At 34.9% G+C, this 22,077-nt stretch overlaps 1 protein-coding gene across 2 annotated transcripts in view; it reads left to right on the top strand.

Annotated features, from left to right (window-relative positions):
* The window catches only part of LOC125671003 (FAD-dependent oxidoreductase domain-containing protein 2-like), a 147,895-nt gene that overhangs the window by 47,595 nt on the left and 78,223 nt on the right, over positions 1-22,077 (top strand). For both annotated transcript variants that reach the window (XM_048906479.2, XM_048906478.2), the window contains one exon: positions 1-47. This exon is cut by the window's left edge and continues 87 nt beyond it. In XM_048906479.2, coding sequence (XP_048762436.1) covers positions 1-47 — 47 coding nt within the window. The remainder of the gene's footprint in view (positions 48-22,077) is intronic.

The raw sequence follows: 22,077 nt of genomic DNA, 5'->3' as shown, positions 1-22,077 counted from the left end.
CTCAGTTAATCCAGAAGACTTTGAAGGGCAGTCTGTTCTTATACTGGGTATGTATCAGCCAGTACATGTAAAGAAGATTCATATACATCAAAATAAAAGTCCTCAGGAATCATTGGACCAGAGAAGTTTACATTTACATGAAAGCTTCCTGACATAGTGCAGATTCAAGTTTGTTAAAATCATGGTCCCCGGGGGTAGGGTGGGCCACAATAAGGAATCAAAGTTTTACATACAAATGTATAGGGAAAATCTTTAAAATGTTTTCAAGAACCACTGGGCCAGAAAAGTGGTTATGAAAACTTCCTGACATAGTGCAGATTCAAGTTTGTAGAAATCATGTTCCCCGGGGGTAGGTTGGAGCCACAAGAAGGATCAAAGTTTTGCATGCAAATATATAGGGAAAATCTTTAAATATGGGCCAAGGTGACTCTGGTAAGTGATGTGGCCCATGGGCCTCTTGAAAATTTTTTCATGAAAATTATTTCTTTTCATGCAAAAAACTACTTTAAGTGTGTTTTAGCAGTTGTTAGCCATTTCATAAACAGATTAAATTTAAGAACAAGGTACGGTTGTATATATAAAAAGGCCCAAAAAATTTCTCTCTATAAAATGTGTCTGGAATTAACCTTAATCAGCGTTTTAAGAAAGTAAAATAAATGCCAGGTATACTATGTCAACAAAATCAGAATGATAGTCCTAAATGGATAGCATTATGACATCATGAATAAGACATTTCCCGCCTTTTTCTCAAAATAAGCCTGAAAACTGTCAAATGTCATACAAATTATTGCTCAGGAAAAGATGTGCGCATTTGTCGAGCAAAATGAAAATGATATATATTGTGTATTATTTTGAGATGAAAAACATGCTTCAATATGAATTTGCTCGACGCATGCGCTGTATGTTTTCTAAAAGGAAAACCACCTGAATTTGTGGATATTTTCATTGAAAATGGCATTTTTGCAATTTTATGCCAACTTCAAGCTCTCGTCATATGACACAGATCATTTTGCTGATCAAACTGAGTGAATTTTGGGTTTGCTAAACTATTCCTTAATTGAATGCCAGGATTTTAGCTCCAAGTGAAATCATCAATATTTTGGGCCAGATGACTGTAGAAACTGTACCTACTTCTTTACAAGAAAGCAAATTATCACTTTAACAGTCTGTAAATAACCTTGCAGTAGGGTGTTTTGTGCCATTTAAGGTAAGGTTTGCAACAACAGGGACATAACTCTTGATATACCTCATTGCACTTCGCGCTTTATGACGTCATAATGAAAAAATGTGTCACGTCATAGTTGAATCGAGGGAAAATGTCATAATATTTACTTGTTATCTACTACCACTGGCAAGTGTCAAGCGGCGTATGCATAACCCTCTATGACAAAATAATAATAATGTTTCTCAAATGATCAATTATAAATTATTTTCTTTGATATTATAAAAGTCTACAATTTTTTATATATACATATGTAGTATGCGCTACGTTTAATTTCCATTAAAATTATGTTGTGACCATGTAATCTCTGTGAATCTTGCTAGGGAAAGTAGGATTTATTTTGATGCTGTTATAATCGATCATTGTTTGTGAATGGTATCCTCAAAGACAAGGTTCGCCATCTCAGCTAGGAATTTTTATGACATTCACAAGCATTTTTTAAAATAAACCTGACAATGCTCTCTAATTACATGCACTTCATATTTCAATGCTATGACATCTACTTGCGCTGATAGAGCGATTTATCGCATGAACTTTGAAATGTAGAAAACGCGACTGATATGATCATGTAAGAATAAAAAAAGGGGTTTTCTCTAGTGGTCTTCTCTAACACATCTTAAAATAGTCTTAATTTTGTCTGAGGAACATTTGCATAACGTCGACATAAAACAGATTTATTAGTGTCATTTTTAGTAATTTTACATTCCCCCCCCCCCCCCTCTAGGTCCACCACTGACCGGGCTTTATATTGTCACGAAGGTTACAGTTGTATGTTCAACTATGTAAACAAACATCAAGCAATGAAACAAGGAGAGGGAAATTATTTCAAAGATGTAATATATATAAGACAGGTTCGGGCTAATGTAACACGGAATTTATGACGAAGCAGGACCGTGGAAAACCTGCCGGGATATTGAAATTATTGTATTGTATTGAATTAAAAAAAACCTTCAATATCTTAATTTCTAATAAATGTGATTCTAAAATACTTGACAAATGAATATAAATATCATTTTGGGGCTGGAATTGTATCTTATTCATGAAAATGCTCAATGCACTCTTCAAAAGTTGTACAATTATAAAACAAAGTGACAAATCGCATAAATGAAATAATTCTTTTTAATCTGTTACCATGGAAACAAAGCCCGGTGGGTAGTAATTCTATATGCTTTCTTAAATATTTATGGTCCAAATATTATGTTTAAAGTAAACAATTTCTGACGTAGACCTTGTAAAGCTACTCAATATACATTTTTTGTTGCCATGGCAACCAATTTAAATTTTATTCAAGATATAAAAAGTGCAATTTTTTGTGTTTTAAAATAACATTTTTCTACCAATTAGTATAATCTTATAGATAATAATCTTTTTAAAAAATTTACCTGCTTTTTACCCCATAAGTTTGCCTCGTGTAGTTTTTATACCACTAGCATTCCCTTTTGTACAAAGATCCCGAAAATGTAAAACATCACAAAAATAAGCCCATCTGGTCAAAAAACGATATGGGCGATTTTTTTTTAAAAAGTCAATTTTTAAAAGATAAATTCCTACTGAATATACTGATATACAACATGACTTTGTTCGCTACATGTCAAAATGCCGCAAACCTTACCTTAAGGGTGTACTGGCTGTCTGTAGAAAGGATATTGACTAAGTTTTTAGCTCACCTGAGCTGAAAGCTCAAGTGAGGTTTTCTGATCGCCTGTTGTCCGTCGTCTGTCCGTCTGTAAACTTTTTGCATTTTCGACTTCTTCTCCAGAACCACTGGGCCAATTTCAACCAAACTTATCCAAAAGCATCCTTGGATGAAGGGCTAATGATTTCAAAGTGGAGATAATCACAAAAATGAAAAAAATAGGGTAGGGTCATTTAAAAATTTTCTTCTCAAGAACCACTGGGCCAGAAAAGATGAAATTTACACGAAAGCTTCCTAACATAGTGCAGATTCAAGTTTGTTAAAATCATGGCCTCCGGGGGTTGGATGGGGCCACAATAGGGGATCAAAGTTTTACATACAAATATATAGGAAACTCTTTAAAAATCTTCTTCTCAAGAACCACTGAGCCAGAAAAGCTGAGATTTACATGAAAGCTTCCTGACATAGTGCAGTTTCAAGTTTGTTAAAATCATGTCCCCCGGGGGTATGATGGGGCCACAATAGGGGATCATTTTTTACATACAAATATATAGGGATAGTCATTAAAAATCTTCTGAAAAATCACTTGGCCAGAAAAGTTTACATTCACATGAAAGCTTCCTGACCTAGTCCAGATTCAATTTTGAAAAAATCATGGCCCCTTGGGGTAGGATGGGGCCACAATAGGGGATCAAAGTTTTACGTACAAATATATAGGGAAAATCTTTAAAAATCTTCTTCTCAAGAACCACTGAGCCAGAAAAGCTGATATTTATATGAAAGCTTTCTGACATATTTCAGATTTAAGTTTGTTAAAATCATGGCCCCCGGGGGTAGGATGGGGCCACAATAGGGGATCAAAGTTTTGCATACAAATATATAGGGAAAATCTTTAAAAATCTTCTTCTCAAAAACTACTTGGCTATGAAAGTGGAAATTTACATGAAAGCCTTCTGACATAGTGCAGATTCAAGTTTGTTAAAATCATGGCCCCCGGGGGTAAGATGAGGCGACAATAGGGGATCAATTTTTATATAGAAATATAGGGAAAGTCATTGAAAATCTTCCTCTGAAGAATGACTTGGCCAGAAAAGTTTACATACACATGAAAGCTTCCTGATCTAGTCCAGATTCAATTTTGAAAAAATCATGGCCCTTGGGAGTAGGTTGGGGTCACAATAGGGATCAAAGTTTTACATGCGAATATATAGGAAAAATCTTTAAGTATGAGCCAAGGTGACTCAGGTGAGCGGTGTGGCCCATGGGCCTCTTGTTGACACTAAGTGTTCTAAACAAAAACAGCAAACTGACTGACCTTTTTAAAGCAATGCAAGCTGTAACTGGTGGTATCTATCTAACTATCTAAGTACAGTCAACTCTGGATAAACCGCCACCTTTTGAATTGATAACGGTGTAACGAATTTGGTGATGAATTGAATTTCCACCATCTTGGGGAGAAAAAGTTACTTTTCTTGTATATGTAAGAGTTATCTTTCCTTTACGTATAAACCTAATGAAAAAATATCTCGTAATTATTTTTCCAAATTTTCTAGTATGATTAAAATACTTTTATCAATAATAAGGCTTCATTTTAGAACAATACTCATGCGAGACACATATACACAGTATGTTTCAAGTTATTAAAAACCTTGTCCAGTGTCGGTATTTAACACACCGCATGGCTGTTTCCTGGTAGGTGAGCCTTCATTAACTGGACGAAGATCAATGAGTATTTCACCCTTTGCAGCCAAAATATCGCCATTTGTCCTCTTTTTTATGGACTTTTCCCATAAAACAGTAGAGTTATTGAAGATTTCCTGTTGTGTACATTTCTGATGGTTTCCGTGGTATGTAATAATTTGCTTATTTTCTTAGAAATTCAAAAGAAATCTTCTTTCATGGCCAAGCCATAGCTAAACTGAAATATTTTTCGATGAGGTCAAAACATTTAGACTACAATTCATATTAAGAAATTATCTTATATTAATATATGGGGTTCCTTCCACCCAGGTGTACGCCGGAGATTGATAATGACCAATTTCCCGCATCACTGATCACGTGCACCCATTGTGGTTTATCGAGATTGTTTACACTTTGATATTGACTTCTGTAATTAAAGTACTCTGGCAAATTGCGATAGCGAATTTGGCGTTTTAATGAGAATTTTAAGTAATAGGAAAAACGTTCTTAGGAAAATGCGGCGTTATAATGAAAATGGCGAATTGAGTGGCGATAATTCGAGAATTAACTGTATGTACCAATTACTTACACCTATTTGTATAACTAATATAACCCTTAAGATCTGATGAAAAATTCAGCAAAATAAACAAGGGAATATTTCTTGAGAGCATACCTACAATGAGAGTTTTGTATAAACCGCCATAGCCTCGGAGCAATCGTCACATACTCGGACACGGGAACGATTATTGCCGAACATAATCGAGTTGTTGAGACCGATTTGAGTAACTACACATTTTCCTGGTTTTAAAATATTACATCGTTTCATGATTGACTTTAAGTGCTATAAGTGTAAGAAAGTAATAATTTCGCAAATGTACCACTCATATGAAATATTTATAATGAATTTTCTTTGAAATTGGCATATGTTGAATTGTTTACAAATCTGACACTTGTGCACTGCCTTCTCTTCCGCATTATTTTAAAAACTGGTGACCTGGTCAATGCACATATCGGAGATTACAAACAAGAATTACTGTCTGGAAGACGATCATTCACAAATCAACATTTTCTGCTCATTTGACAGGTTTATATTGCTTCAGATCCACTCTGATTTCATGAAATTATATAATCAAATTCACAAATATAATATTCTATTTCAATAACATGAGAGAATTTGAACACAAATTATTGTGTACAACAAATTATGATCAATGTTAATCACAGCTTTTTTTGGCTATATTGAACTTTGGATGTATTGAACATTTAATTTTGACCCCTGAAGTTCAATATTATGTGGAGTGTAACTTATTAAAAGAATGTGGATTTCTTAATTATCATGATATAAATTCCTGGTTTAGATATTTACTGATGAAATTAAACCATCGATCATCATGATATATCGAGCTCCAATGAAAATTTTTGATGAAAAAATCAAAATCTTCCTGCATGTAATTACAAATTTTATGTATGAATTAGTTTTGAGGTCTGATATGGTTTAATTAATGACAAAATTTAAAATGGAATGTTCAGTAGTTTAGATGTCTTTGCTCTTCTGCATGCATGGTTATTAATTTCTCTTTTTTTGGACACTTAATTAGCATTATGAGTGAATATAAGATAGATAGATAATTATTTTTTGTTTAATGAGTGTATAAATCAAATGATATGGCATCTAGTAACATTTATTTTGGAAACACATTTTTGAAGGCCATGAATCTTAATTCATAGAACCCTTGAAAAGCTCACATGATGGGGGGAAAAGGTTTAGGATAAGTTTTACTCATATATCTGAATAAGTTTTTCTCACTTCTTTCATTCTAACAATTTCTGCTATTTAACAGCTTCATTGTTAAAAATAAAAATTAATGTAAATCTCCACAACCCTATAACCTTGGCCATAAATTTGGAACTATTTAAGATACTTGTAGCAATCTAATTAAAATTAGATCCTAGCTATGATCCACTCATCTACTATCGCTACACCTATGTGTAGCGATAGTAGATGAGCAGATCATAGGATCTTAATTTTTTATGTCATTTCCAGTATGTTTTGTACTGCTGTCTCTATGATAGATAACATATTTTAAAGCAACCCAGCCATTTCTGTTCTTGAATCGATTTTTTTTATTAACATACTGATCGATCTCTTCAGATGTGTAACATCAAACATTAGCCACTCTCTGAATATTACCTGTTTGTTTATCCAGTAACATAATACCGTATATAAAAAGGGGGAAGAAGTGTCATATTTACCCTATACACAGATGTTGAATTATTGATCAATTGCTATAATTTGTCAACATTTCTGCTGAATTTCTGTAGGCTCAAAGTGCTTAATGTCAACTTGAGGATATTTTAGGGTAGTGGAATCTGTTACTTCCAGCCTTTACCTTGATTAATCATGTTCCATTTATGAATTGTATACATGCAGTCATATGTGCATTTGAGAGAAGTTTTTTCAAAGTTAAGAAGGATAAAAATGTACTTCCAATATTTGATTTGAAAGCAAATCTTAGTATGCAAAAATGATACAGAAAACAATTTGAAACTGCATGGCAATCATACAAGATTCATATACATCTGTGAAATCATTTATGTTGGTGGAGTAATTCAATTTTTGTGGCTCTTCACTTAACAGTTTAAGTTATGGTCTAGAGCTGGAACTTTTACATGAGGCTTTATTTTTACAATTGATGAATACACAGTATTTACTGAAAAGCATATTTAATAACAAATATCATGAGAACTTATTCTTTTATGTTTCTTATCTTGTCAAATTATGCAAAATTAAATCTTCATGTAAGCTAGCATATCTTACGTATATTGATTATTATAACCCCCGAACGAAGTTCAGGGGGGTATATAGGAATCACTGTCCGTCTGTCTGTCCAGACTCGTGTCCGGGCCATAACTTCTTTGTTCTTTGACATAGGCATACCATATTTGGCACACAGATGGATCACCATGAGACGATGTGTCAAGTACCTTCATGACCTATATATGACCTTGACCCTTGACCTCAAGGTCAAAATTAAAGTTTTTTTTACAATGGATTCGTGTCCGGGCCATAACTTCTTTGTTCTTTGACATAGGCATACCATATTTGGCACACAGGTGGATCACCATGAGACGATGTGTCGGGTACCTTCATGACCTCCATATGACCTTGACCTCAAGGTCAAAATTAAATGTTTTTACAATGGATTCGTGTCAGGGCCATGACTTCTTTGTTCATTGACATAGGCATACCATATTTGACACATGAGTGTATCACCATGAGACGATGTGTCAGGTACCTTCATGACCTCTATATGACCTTGAACTTTGACCTCAAGGTCAGAATTGATTATAGGGTTTTCACATAGTCATACCATAAGACATGGGTGTATCACCATGATACTATATGTCATGTACATTCATGACCTCTTTATGACCTTGACCTTTGATCTCAAGGTCAAAATTATAGGTTTATACCATGGATTTGTGTTCGGACTATATCTTCCATTTTATTCTACAAAGGCATACCATATTTTAACAATCAGGAAAGAGGTAATTTATACCTATTAACAACACCCTTTGGGAGATTGGGGTAAGCGGGGGGTATTCTTAGTGAGCATTGCTCACAGTACCTCTTCTTCTGATTCCAATGCATGCTTTATTGTGCAACATATTGTTATATACACATGTTAGATTACAATAATAATTGCATTTAGATATGTTGAAGTGCATTCAAACTCCAGATGTCACACATGATGATGTGGTAAAGCTGTCTTGGTGCTCATTCTCTTTCCTTTCATATATGTTACAAATTGTCCTATCATCATATTTTTAAATCTCATACAATTTGTGTTATAATTAAAGGTCATGCTGGAGACAGATTGTAGCAGTAGTTTTTTCCCCCGTGAATATCAATTTTGTAACAGATTCATCATGAAAATATCAAACCAAATTATGAACAAGATAATTTCGATGCAATAAAGCCACATACATGCACTGTTAAATATGGCACATTTGGTCACTTTGGCACGTTGGGTCACCCGGCAATGATACATGCAGCATGTTTGATTACGGATAACCATTCGTGCCGCACGTTTTGTTGCCGGGTGACCGAATGTGCCATAATGGTGGACACGAATGGTTGTCAATTTTTAGGTCTTATACCCAAGCATGAATGGTTGCCATGCAAGCCCCCTGTCCTAAACCCCAACTTTTCTTTTGTTTTACAAAAATGGTGTTTGTGTGTGTACATGTACCTGCATTTGTTTGTGTGTGTCTGTGTATTTGAGTGACTGTGTGTGCATGTATGTGCGTTTACGTACTAGCATATATGAGTGTGTACATGCATGTGTGTGTATGTGTGTGCATGCGTATGTGTGCGCATTGATGTGCAATTCTGAGTTTGTTTTGTATAACTTATTTGAAGTCAAGCACGATACAAAGCAAAGAAACAAAAAAGCTTGGTATTTCTGGATGGCATCTGATGTGAATTTATTTTGCAAACACACGAGTGGCAACATTTTAGGCCAAAAAAAAAAAAAAAAATGTTGGTTTCCACTTTCATCTCAACATTTTTAATTGTCGGTAGGTAGGTGTTTTGTTTGTGTGTTTTTTTGTTTTTTTTTTAGTTTATAGGTTGAATTATTTTTTCAATGATTTAGTATTCTACTATTCATAAAATATAGTGATTATCTAGTAATCAAATAAAAGTTATATGATGAATCAAAACGTTTCGTCCACTATACTGTAAACAAAAGCTGTTTCTTTGTTTTGAAATCTGTCTAGTAATAGTGCATAATAAATAATTCAATGATATACTCTTGTTGTAGTAATGACATTTGCAAAATCTGTGAGAATAGAAAAAAATGTGTTGGGTCTGCAGAAATTTTTAGGGTTGGTCGGGAAAGTGGAAACCAACATATATTTTTTTTTTTGGCCTTAGCAACACAATGCTGTTAATACATACCACCACCCTAATGGCACACTGATTTTACATTTATTCCTCTTTAATGTTGCCTCATGAATTTTATAGAAGTTGTAAGATATTTATGCCCCCCTTCAAAGAAGAGGGGCATATTGGTTTGCACCTGTCGGTTGTTATGTCGGTCGGTAGACCACATGTTGTCTGCTCAATATCTTGAGAACCATTCACTTGTTGATAATAATATTTCATATGTAGGTTGGTTATGAGAACAAGAGGACCCCTATTGTTTTTCAGGCCAAAAGGTCAAGGGTCAATCTACTCTGGACATAAGGAATATACTGTCCACTTGAGAACCCTTTGCTTGACAGACATCAAACTTGGTATACTGGTACATCCTACGAAGTACACGACATGAGTTTTATGCGTGTTCCACGCAACGCGGTGGAACAAATTTGCCCCAAACACGGTGGACCTTTAAAATTGTCGGCACCTTTGAAGTCCTATTTTTTCTGCGCGAGCTAGACATTGAAGTCCTCGAAGGATCTTCGTGGATGCCACCGCGCATCTCCGTGGATGTCACCTGTACCTCCGTCGATGCCACCATGTACCTCTGTGTGATAAAACAAAGAAATAATTTCCGAAATTATTCACCCAAAAAACCTTTTCGCTTGGCCAGCCCCCCCCCCCCCCCCCCCCCCCCCCCCACATTAATTATTTAGAAATTAGCTATCAATCATTCAATTCTTGTAATTGTTGTTTAATGATAAGTTGGTGTTTTTGGTACATATCCGTATGTAGACTTCCCTGCAGACGTTCACACCTTTTTATGAAACGCCCAAATTCTCGACATCCTGCATATAAACACCTGTGTTATTCCCACCACTCATCGGTACATTGTTTCATGGCACGTGCAGCACAATTTCACCAAATAGAAGAAGGGTCATGAACAATGACAATCACATGCCAGTAATTTCAATTTGATAAATAGCAGTTCAAAGAAATATGTACTATAAGCAGTGGTTTATTTTTAACGTAAGGTTTTCATTGTAATTAGGAATAGGTGATTAAGGTCTGCTATATACATGTTTACATTGGAGATGAATTTCATTATGTACTCAACTGTGATGCAATGTGAGCAAAGAATCAAATTTTTATCACCTAAACAAATATAAATTAAAAATATCTTTACTTTTAAACAAACCTTTAGAAAACTTCGTACTTTCATTAAGAAAATAATAAAATAAAATGTGCTCCCCTACCTAGAATGCCCATACTTGACATTAATAATTTACAAGGTTTTTTTCTCTCTAACTTGATAAATACTTTATTACACGCATGTATTTATTTACTAAATGTATATATAACAGCTTTTTGTCTTATTTTGATTACCATTGCATAATGGTGATGAGATCCAATAAATTGAATTGAGTACATGTAGTCTTGAAATATCACAAAGTATACAGTTGACAACGATTGAAATAAAAATGCAGACATTTTCTCGTTTATTCAGTGACTCACAAAGTTGCGCGTCTTCTGAATGAAAGTTGTAAAACAAACGTACTAGGTTTTGGTTAGTTATGGGGGTAAAATTCATCTCATCTCCGCTAGCAATGGGTTTTGGGTCAACTGGGCCATCTTGGCTAGCGAAGGTGGACAAAAGATGCCTATAGATAGTTCGCTTGCATTAACATGTATTATGAAGGTGAAATCGAAGAATTATCCAGTAAATCCAATGATGTTATAGTATATATAGCATGTATTTATTTTAATTTTGACTGAGAGGAAGATAGACAGCTAAGCACGTAACATCGTTTTATAAAAAAAAAAAAGGGGGGGGGGGACTCACCCGGACCAGCCGAAAAATTTAACATGTAAAGAAAACAATATGGGAAATAAAAAAATATCTGAATGAAAGGGGATGAATAATTAATCAGAAAGAAATTGTACTTTCAAGATTTATACTGAACGTATTAAACTTCCCGTATCTGCATACATTCATGAATATTATAATCAATGATTACCAATGCTTTCTCTCTCTCTTTCTCTCTCTCTCTCTCTCTCTCTCTCTGTTGCTTTCATTATCTAATGCATCTAAATTTTGAAATGATTTCATATAGCAATTAAAGATTTTAATATTCGATAGCGTATATGAATAAAAGCAAATAATCGTTAAGTCATTTCTGTTTATATTGATATTAGTCTTTTTTTCATGAACTAGTTGCATTCGACACCGAGGATTTACATCCTTAAATATTGATTACAAGCACGTAGAATCGAAGAGGGTGTAATTTGAAATTAAGGATTTAGCCTTGTAGCTTGTAGCGACCTACCCACTGCACGATTTAAGAAATTGAAGTCGGAAGGGGGAATTGAGACAGTTTCAGACTACTACCCCCCGCCCCCCTCCTCCCACACCCACACACAATATAAGGTTTTTGTAATCGGACAATTTAAGCACCATTTTTGTTGTTATCTTATTGTTTTTCAAGAATTTTACACAACTTAACCGGCAGGTTTCAACCGGCAACATACCCCTTCTGATACATTGAAAAATATAAGTATAAATGTTAGCACGGGGCTCTATAAAGTTCAATCTGCAGTTTGGTCATACTTCATTTTTTCAATAACTTATTTAAAATAAAAAAAATGTTTGTTGGGTTAGGGGTACTATGATGTATGACTATAACAATGACCTGTGTATAACTTGTACATTCCATGCAAATTCGAAGGGGTTTTCGCCTCAGTAGAACAATGGGGGTCAGCTAATCCGTGTATTTGAAATCAACAGAAGTGCTTGGCTTCTTGCAGAAAGTGTGAAATATAATGGGTCGGCGCAAGATACCCGTGATCGATATCGTGCCGACCCAATATATTTCACACTTTTCATAAGAAGTCAAAACCCAAACTAGCTAACCGTAATTTAGTTATACTGTGACAAAGACCATAGGAATAAAAATCATTGCATTATCCCGATGAACATTTTTTTTAATGAAAACCAAGCTCTATCAAAGTACAGTGAACATAAGTCTCGGTCAAATGTAATTAACTCGGGATTTTAAAAATAAATCATTCAATGGTTTGTATTTTTGCTTCTATTAATTATGTAATAAATTAATTCCAATTTGTTAATCATCGATAATGCTCTAATTTCTATATTGGATCAAGTTATATTTGTCAAGATGCATATTAACACAATATGATGGAAGTAATTATGTTAAACAGCGCATTTGTCAGAGAGAGAGAGAGAGAGAGAGAGCACATCCGTTATTATTAAATATCCCTACTACATGTTGTACATGTATGCTTTTCATTTACTGAATATACTAATTCGCATTCAAAACAGGAATTGCCTGCAAGTACACATTATTTAAACATAGAATTTAAGAATATTTTGATGAAGAAAGAAGACTAAAAGAAAACATTTTAAAACCAGGTTTTCTCAAAAACATAATATAGTATAGTGTTTGGTATTGTTGGAATTGGCTCAAAATGCTGAAAAATTCCGCCCTTATCATGATTATTTGACCTGAGGCACATTTTCACATCTCCCGCAAGGTGCCTGTGGCCAGAACAAAGCTTCTAGAAGCTCTGTGTATTCGCAAATAACATACACCATGGAACACAGAGGACATGGTGTATCTCCGTGGATTTTCCACCGTGGTCTTTCCACGGTGGGGTGTATAAAACTCGTGTCGTGTACTGTAGATGACCCCTATCGATTTCGAGGTCACATGGTCAAAAGTCAAGGGTCAAACTGGACACAGGAGTATACTGACCACTTAATGTTTAGCAAACCCTTTCCTTGACAGACATCAAACTTGGTACACTGGTATATCTTTAGAAGATGACCCCTATTGATTTTGAGGTCACATGGTCAAAGGTTAAGGGTCAAACTTGGCATAGGAATACACTGTCCACTCAATATCTTGAGAACCCTTTGCTTGACAGACATCAAACTTGGTACACTGGTACATCATCAGGAGAAGATAATCCCTATTGATTTTGAGGTCACATGGTCAAAGGTCAAGGGTCAAACTGGACATTGGAATATACTGTCCGCTCAATGTCTTGAGAACCCTTTGCTTGACAGACATCAAACTTGGTGCACTGGTACATCTTCAGGAGAAGATCACTCCTACTGATTTTGAGGTCACATGGTCAAAGGTCAAAGGTCAAACTGGACATAGGAATATACTGTCCATTCAATATCTTGAGAACCCTTTGCTTGACAGACATCAAACTTGGTACACTGGTATATCTTCAGGAGAAGATGATCCCTATTGATTTTGAGGTCACATGGTCAAAGGTCAAGGGTCAAACTGGACATTGGCATATACTGTCCGCTCAGTATCTTGAGAACCATTTGCTTGATAGACATCAAACTAGGTACACTGGTACATCTTCAGGAGCAGATGACCCCTATTGATTTTGAGGTCACATGGTCAAATGTCAATGGTTGAACTGGATATTGTAATATATTGTCTCCTATATTTAAAGAAATATTTGCTTGACACCAAACTTGGTACAGAGTAAGGAGTAGATGCATGACCATTATTGATTTTTAGGTCACATGGTTAATCCACTCTTGACATAGAAAGATATTGTCTGCTAAATATTTTGAATTGATGATAGTACTACTATCAATTAAATGATGTGTGTGTATAATAGTGATGTACCGATTATCGCCGACTTTCAATTGTCGGTTGATATAACTGAAACGATTTGAATAATCGATTGTCATTTTGAAAACTGAAAATCGCTGACATCAGTATTTTTAAAAATAATATGAATATTCCTGCCGCGACTTAACTAAAATCAAAAATGGCTGATGAAGCTGAATCATCCGATAAGATTGAATTTGAATATCAGGACACTCGAGAATATTTCACTAATATGGAGTCATCACCATTGCCAGTGAAGGGCTGCGAAATTTAGGCCTATGCTCGGTGCTTACAGTCTTTGAGCAGGGAGGGATCTTTATCATGCCACACCTGCTGTGACACAGGACCTTGGATTTTGCCTCTTACAACAAACTAGGGGTAATGAGGCTCTATTCTAACCCGGATCCCACGAGAAGAACAACAAAAGTTTAGAGATCTATCCCTATTCCAGGAAAACCAAATCAAAAGTATCGGATTATTAGCTTCAAAATTCTTATGATTTTAGACGTCTCCATAAGTGAAAAATTCTCAAGAGAGATGTTAAACAAGATACAATCAATCAATCTAATGATTTTATTCTAATTAACTTAATATTTAGGGTAAAAAATAAAATAAATTAATATATTTATGCCATAAATTTGAAATGAATAAAATTCGATTATTTTTCGATTAATCAATCGAAAAGATGCATCCGATTAATTCGATCATTGATTAATTTATTATTCCCGATTGCCCATCACTAGTGTATAACCCTATTCAATTTTGCACCATGGGGGGCATATGTGTTTTACAAACATCTCTTGTTTCTAAAGTTTATGAGATATCTTATATCCTATATAAGATATGTTATAAAAGATATGAGATATCTTATAGTTTTCTTTATTATTATTATAATATGAGATATCTTATATACAGTGAAACTTCTCCAAACCGGCCCCTCAGAAAACCGGTTCTTCCTGAATATCGGCCGATTTTCCCTGCAGAAATCTTAACATTTCCTTTCAAAGAAATTCTTACCAAACCGACCACCCCTGAAAACCGGTCACCAACCACTTTAAAGAACATTTGTTAAGGAGGTATGCTACACCAGAGAAATTTGATATGGATGAAAAGTGGAGAATGTGTACAGTGATACTTCAAATTAAAAACTTTTAAAGGACATATCTCATGTTTTCAAAGTATACAATATTACATGCATTTTGTCTTCTTTATGCTTATAGTAATTAATTCTAATAGTTCGTTCGCCGAAATTTTGCGATAATTAACCACAATACAGACTTAAATCTAAGCCCCGATTTCAAAAAGTCAGGTTAATTAGGTAGGTAGTCACGTGGTACAGTGACGTCACATGCGCCCTTCGGATTGTGAAAGTACTGCGAGATATTATTAAAAACTCAACTTTTAGGGGCCTAATTAATTTACCATGGGCAACATTTAAATCGATGTTGATAAATTGTCCGAGTTTTATATGTGTTCGCCACCAGTGCACACATATAACGATGTAAATACCCAAATATAGCGAGTAAAGCGTGTATGAAATCGGCAAAATTGTGAGTTAATAATGTTTATATGGGTCGCTGTCTACAAACTGTTTGGGGATGTTATTCCTTTATACATCTGTAATTGGCGCTGTTTTTCTAAAATAAACAGTGCAATCATTATTTATTTTTGGATTAGACAAATTATGATACGTTAAATTGTTGACAACTAGGCCCTATGCCAAGCTATTGTCACGCGTTCATTTCGGAAAGAAAGAAAAAGACAACACACACACAAATCAATAAAAATATTCAAATTTAAAGTGGTAATCACATTATTTTATTTTGATAAAGCAATCTTATTACTATTTTTGAATTGTGATCTGCACGTCTTTAGGAAGTACGAAGTGGGAGCACGGCGTTATAGCCTACTGACGCACTCAAGATGCTACGAGTTCAATAAAGAAATAATTTTATAATTCAATTTAAAGTTAGGAAATACAATATTCTATTATTTGTATAATTAAAAGTTCAATTATTTTGTATCTTTATTTTTTGTTGTTGTAAATCTACCAGTTGGTAGAAGTTACATTGTATCGTCGATACATATATGTTGTTACAAGGTGAAGGTCAGTTGATCCGAGTGTGTATTGAATTTGAAGAGCAAAACAGAATGTATGCTATAGGCCTACCAGTGCTTATAGCTTCGATATATCCATTTTCTCGCAGTTTATCAGGGTCTCTGTCCAAGCGATGTTTGAAAAGGTGACTGGGTGTGTTTTTTAAGGTAAAGCTCTTGCTCCAACAAAAAAAATTATCCACGTCTTTTTTCTCGTACCTTCCTTCGAAAAATTGAAAAATACTCAGTCTAAACCCTTTCTACCGACAACTAGTACACCCGAGCACGGCACAAAACATCTTAATGCATTATTATTTACAAGCCGTTAACGTGACAATTGGTTTTTTGTCAATTAAATCTAATCTGTTTATGAAATGGCTAATAGATGTTTTCAAACCCGAGGGCGCATATGACGTCACACAAAATGGTGCGTAAACTAGCGAAAGAAAATATGCATATCGCAAGGTTTGAATTTCATCACTTTCAAACTCGAAAACTACGCAAAATATTTCATTTAAAACACATTTAAAGTAGTTTTAGGCATAAAAAGAGTTAATTTTGCTGAAAAAATGAAAAAGTTTAGAAACATGTGTTATGTCCTTTAACGTAGTTCCACACTCCTGTGACGTCATAGGATTTTGCAAAGTCAATGATTCAATGATAGGAACATAAATTTTATTGGAATCTTTTTCAATAATTATTGTAAAAAATCTTGTTAGCCATAAAATATTTCAAAAGTCTTAGTTATTTTTGAATAGTCAATAATATGTTTCAAAATATTGAATACAAGGACAATAACTCTGTTCTCATTAAATTTATTTATCAAGTCCATAATGCGATAGATTTCCTTTATTTTTGACAAATATTTTACCAAGGTGATAAGGAATCATTATCTGTGTCTTTTCATGAAATTACATATAATTTTAATCCCGAGTGATTTTAAATAGCTCAGCTGTCAATCTAATTAAAATTAGATCTTCCATCCGCTCCCCAGTTTTCGATACGTCGCAACGTATCGAAAACTGGGGAACGGATGGAAGATCTAATTTTAATTAGATTGCTCAGCTGTATGGTGCCATACTTCAGTTTTTGATTGGGGTATACATAATCTGGAAGCTATAGATTTGAAATTCATTAAGGAAAGGTATGGATTTTTTCCCATGAATAACTATAACAGATGTAACTCTACTAATATAAACAGAAAAAATGATATGTAAACCATGCTATAAGGAAAGTGCGTCCACATTTGTTTGTTTTTTAACATTTTGGAGAATAACGCTAATTCAATAATTTTGCACATATTATTCTAAAACTTGATGAACATATTGAAAATGACATGTTTTAGTTATTGACATGTTTCCCAATAAATAAATGCAATTCAAAAAATATTTTGTTGTTTTTATCTTAAAATAAAAACAAATAACTGTTTCCAATGAATTTCATAAAAATCTACATCGGGGTACATGACTTTAGTGGTGTATGTAATGAAAATTAATATGGAAATCCTTAACTGTTTTGCCTTTTTGAATTACTCTAAATGTTAGTTTATTGATTCCAAACAAAAAAATGCTACCTCAACCCCAAAAATCCAGGACTAAGGACCCATCTTAAATTAACTTTTTTTTAAAGTCAAAAAATGCAGTTTTAGTAGAAAGCAATCTGGAAAAATCTAAAACCCCTGCTGGACTCGAACCCGCAAACTACAGTTCAGCAGTCGACGAGCTAACCTACTGAGCTACTCAGCTAGGCGATGTGTTTTTAAATGAATAGACATATATCCCTGATATGAATATTTTCATCCATATGTTTTAAAAGGAAGTCAGCCATTATGATGATGTAGAGTACCTCCTTATAGGGAAAAGAGTACCAATTCATTTCCCATAGACCTCAATGCTAACCTTTGGCCCTCTCACTAATTAACTATATCGATTTTAAACAAATGACCGCAAACATTTCAAAGTTCATTCCAAGTGTTGATAAAAAATGACAAAAAATATATAGGGTCCCGTGCCTTTTATAGGCCATATTTGTACTTTTTTACAACACATAGCAAACTGCAGTAAATTACACACTTCATTTTAAGCACACCCCTACCATGGTATTTTCCTCAGTCATTTCTCGATTTTGTGCGATAATTTTTCATCCTGACAATTAATTTGAACCTCTATAATATTTTTTTCAATTCCAAATAATTTCACTCTTGATATTAGCCAATCACGCAACACCTAGACATTTATACCTCCGCTCAATCTTGGGTAAACTGCGTCCGGGTTACGCATGCGTAATTTACCCTTACAATACAGGCCACTTTTTGAAGTGAGAAAATTTTGGCCAGAGGGTGATCAAGATTGGCCAGGTGTGAAAAATGACTGACCAACCAGCCAGGTGGGAAATTATCAACCAGAGGTGTGAAAAACACAAGTGGCCTCTCTATTTTATATGGTTTACCTGTGCTGTCAAGGGTGTTAATTGACACTTGGCTAATCCAAGTAACCCTTCCAAATTCTGTACAAAATGTAATAAACAGATATGAACATATTGGATGAATTATGCAGTGAGTATAAAACACCATATCATGACACCATTCTATCATATGGATATAAGGGGTAATTAATAAAGAACAAACCCATGACTGTTAATGATAATTATCAAAAGATAAGTTAATTTTTAGGTCACGTGAGTTTACTCAGGTGACCTATTTCAATTGGTTGTCGTCCGTCGTCGTGCGTTAACAATTGAACATTTTTAACTTCTTCTTAATAACTACCAGTTCAATTCTTTTCAAATTTGGTATGAAGTATCATTGGGACAAGGGGGACATAACTTGTAAATTTCAGGTCTCCAGCACCCCTGGGCCTTAAGGGTGGCAGGGGCAAAAAATGCCCAAAATTGACCAATTTTCAAAAATCTTCTTCTCAAGAACCGGACATGAGTAAGAAAAACTAAATGCATGGTGATGTAGAGGAGGAAGGCCTCTACCTAAATTGTAAATTTCATGATCCGCAGGGTAGGGGTTCTGACCCCAGGGCGGGTCCAAACTTGGTATATAGAGTTTATGTGTAAAACACTTAAATAACATCTTCTTTAGTGCTGTTGGTACTGTATTGAAACTAAATAGATATTTAGAAAGAGCAGGTAGTCCTTTACCAAAATTGTAAATTTGATGATCCCAGGGGTAGAGGTTTTGGTGTCAGGGTGGGACCAAAATGGTCAGTTATTTAATGTGTGAATAATAGATATTTTTAACTTCTTCTTGATAACTATCATTCCAATTCTTTTCATATTTGGTATGAAGCATCTTTGGAACAAGGGGAACATAAATTGTAAATTTTAGGATTCCTGCACCCCTGGGGCCTTAGGAGTGGGGCAAAAACTGCTCAAAATTGACCATTTTCAAAATCCTTCTCAAGAACCACACACGTTTAAGAAAAACTAAATGCATGGTGATGGAGAGCAGGAAGGGCTCTACCAAAATTGTAAATTTCATGATCCCCGGGGTAGGGGTTCTGACCCCAGGGTGGGGCCAAACTTGTTATATAGTGTTTATGTGTAATACACTTAAATATATAGTGTTTATGTGTAAAACACTTAAATAACATCTTCTTTAGTGCTGTTGATACTAAATGGATAGAGCAGGTAGTCTTTTACCAACATTGTAAAGTTGATGATCCCCAGAGTAAGGGTTCAGACCCAGGGTGGGGCCAAACTTAGTGCGTAGTATATATATATATGTGTGCAAGTTTGCTGATACTGTATAAAATCTAAATGCATACTTAAATAGCTGAAAAGGATATACAAAAAATGATGAATTTCAATCAAAACCCAGGGTTATGACTTAAGGATGAGTCCAAATTAGTGATATGTTTTGATGTTTTAATGTTAATACACCTATTATTTAAAGCCTTTCATCAGTGTATGCACTTAATTTGAAGGCAGTGAAGTTTTAAGAACACATCTTGTTTTATACTGTTGCTGAACATTAGAATTTAGCTTAGATATTCAGAACAGGAAATTTTTTCTAGATTTCATAGCCCATGGAAGTAGTGATACTTTTTCACTAGTATTCAGGTGACCGATAAGGCCTGTGGGCCTCTTTATCTTGGTTTCCATGCATAGACTTAAAATTCCTAAGAAATATTCAAATTACAATTTCATATTTACTACTGTACTTGTCAAGAATGCCAAAACAAATTTGTTAATGACACAAGCGATGGATGTAAACAGAGTTATTAGCTCATATGAGCTGAAAGCTCAAGTGAGCTTTTCTGATCGCCTGTTGTCCGTCTGTAAATTATTTACATTTTCGACTTCTTCTCCAGAACCACTGGGCTGGTTTCAACCAAACTTGGCCAAAAGGATCCTTGGGTGAAGGGCTTTCAAGTTTGATCAAATGAAGGGTCATGTTCCTTTCAAAGGGGAGATAATCACAAAATGTAAAAATAGGGTGGGGTCATTTAAAAATCTTCTTCTCAAGAACCACTGGGCCAGAAAAGCTGATATTTACACGAAAGCTTCCTGACATAGTGCAGATTTAAGTTTGTTAAAATCATGGCCCCCGGGGGTAGGATGATCGAGGCCACAAGGAGGGATCAAAGTTATACATACAAATATATAGGGAAAACTATTGGGCCAGGAAAGCTGGAGTTTACATGAAAGCTTCCCGACATAGTGCAGATTCACATTTGTAAAAATCCGAGTGATGGGTCAGAAAAGTTTACATTTTCATGAAAGCTTCATGAGATCATCATAGTGCACATTCAATTTTGTAAAAATCATGGTCCTCTGGAGTAGGTTGTTGGCCCCCTTACAGAAAAAGGTACATTTTGGGTACCTTTTTGGGGTACACTTTGGGTACTTTATGGGTACACCTAAAAGTACCCGGAATGTACCCAAAAGGTACCTGGAATGTACATAAAGACTACCCGAAAGTCTACCCTTTCTGGAACCGCACTTTAAAAATATTTCTAGCTGCAGGCGGGTACTTTTGCGGGTACCTTGTTCTTTCCCATGCAACTGTCTAACTTACAATTTTCAGGGGTACCTTTTGGGTACCTTATTATTTACAACCTTCCAAGTATCAATTTTTAGGGTACCTTCTGGGTACAATATTTTTGGGTACACACTTTGGGTATGCTTCGGGTACACTAAAAAGTACCCAGAAAGTACCCAAAAGGTACCCAGAATGTATCCAAAAGTCTACCCTTTTTGGAACCGGATTTTTAAAATATTTTTAGCTGCAGGCGGGTACTTTTTCTTTCCCGTACAACTTTTTAAGGTTTTAATTTTGGGGGTACCTTTTGGGTACATTATTATTTCAACTTTGAAAGTTTCTATTTTTGGGGTACCTTTTAGGTAGAATTTTGTCAACATTGTTGTTCCCATTTTGGTAAAAATCACATAAACTGATAATAAAATAACATACATATACATAAATTTCAGCAATACTTGGATGAACTTCCAACGGAAATACTTTGAAAAGCTCGTTTAAATGACGGCTCGGGTGAGCTAAAAAGCAGTATTTCTTATGTTAAAAAAAACAAAACAAGAGGCCCTTGGGCCACATCGCTCACCTTAGTCATCTTGGTCCATATTTAAAGATTTCCCATATACTCGTATGTAAAACTTTTGTCTCTATAATGTGGCCAAAACCTACCCTTGGGGGCCACGATTCAGGGTTGTCACTAGAAAATATTGAAGACGAGTCCCGGTATCATGGTTTGTAAGCAACTTGAGTCCCATAAAAATTTGATGAGTCCCATGAAAATTTGACGAGTCCCATGAAAGTTGAATTAATTTAAAGAGTCATTTAGATTTTTCCTACACCTCTATTTATACAGAGTGAACACAGGCTGATGTCGCA

The sequence above is a fragment of the Ostrea edulis genome, chromosome 4 (genome assembly GCF_947568905.1).
Source record: "Ostrea edulis chromosome 4, xbOstEdul1.1, whole genome shotgun sequence".
Taxonomy (NCBI): domain Eukaryota; kingdom Metazoa; phylum Mollusca; class Bivalvia; order Ostreida; family Ostreidae; genus Ostrea; species Ostrea edulis.
The sequence above is the reverse complement of the archived record's forward strand: the minus strand, read 5'-3'. Positions and strand labels throughout refer to the sequence as shown.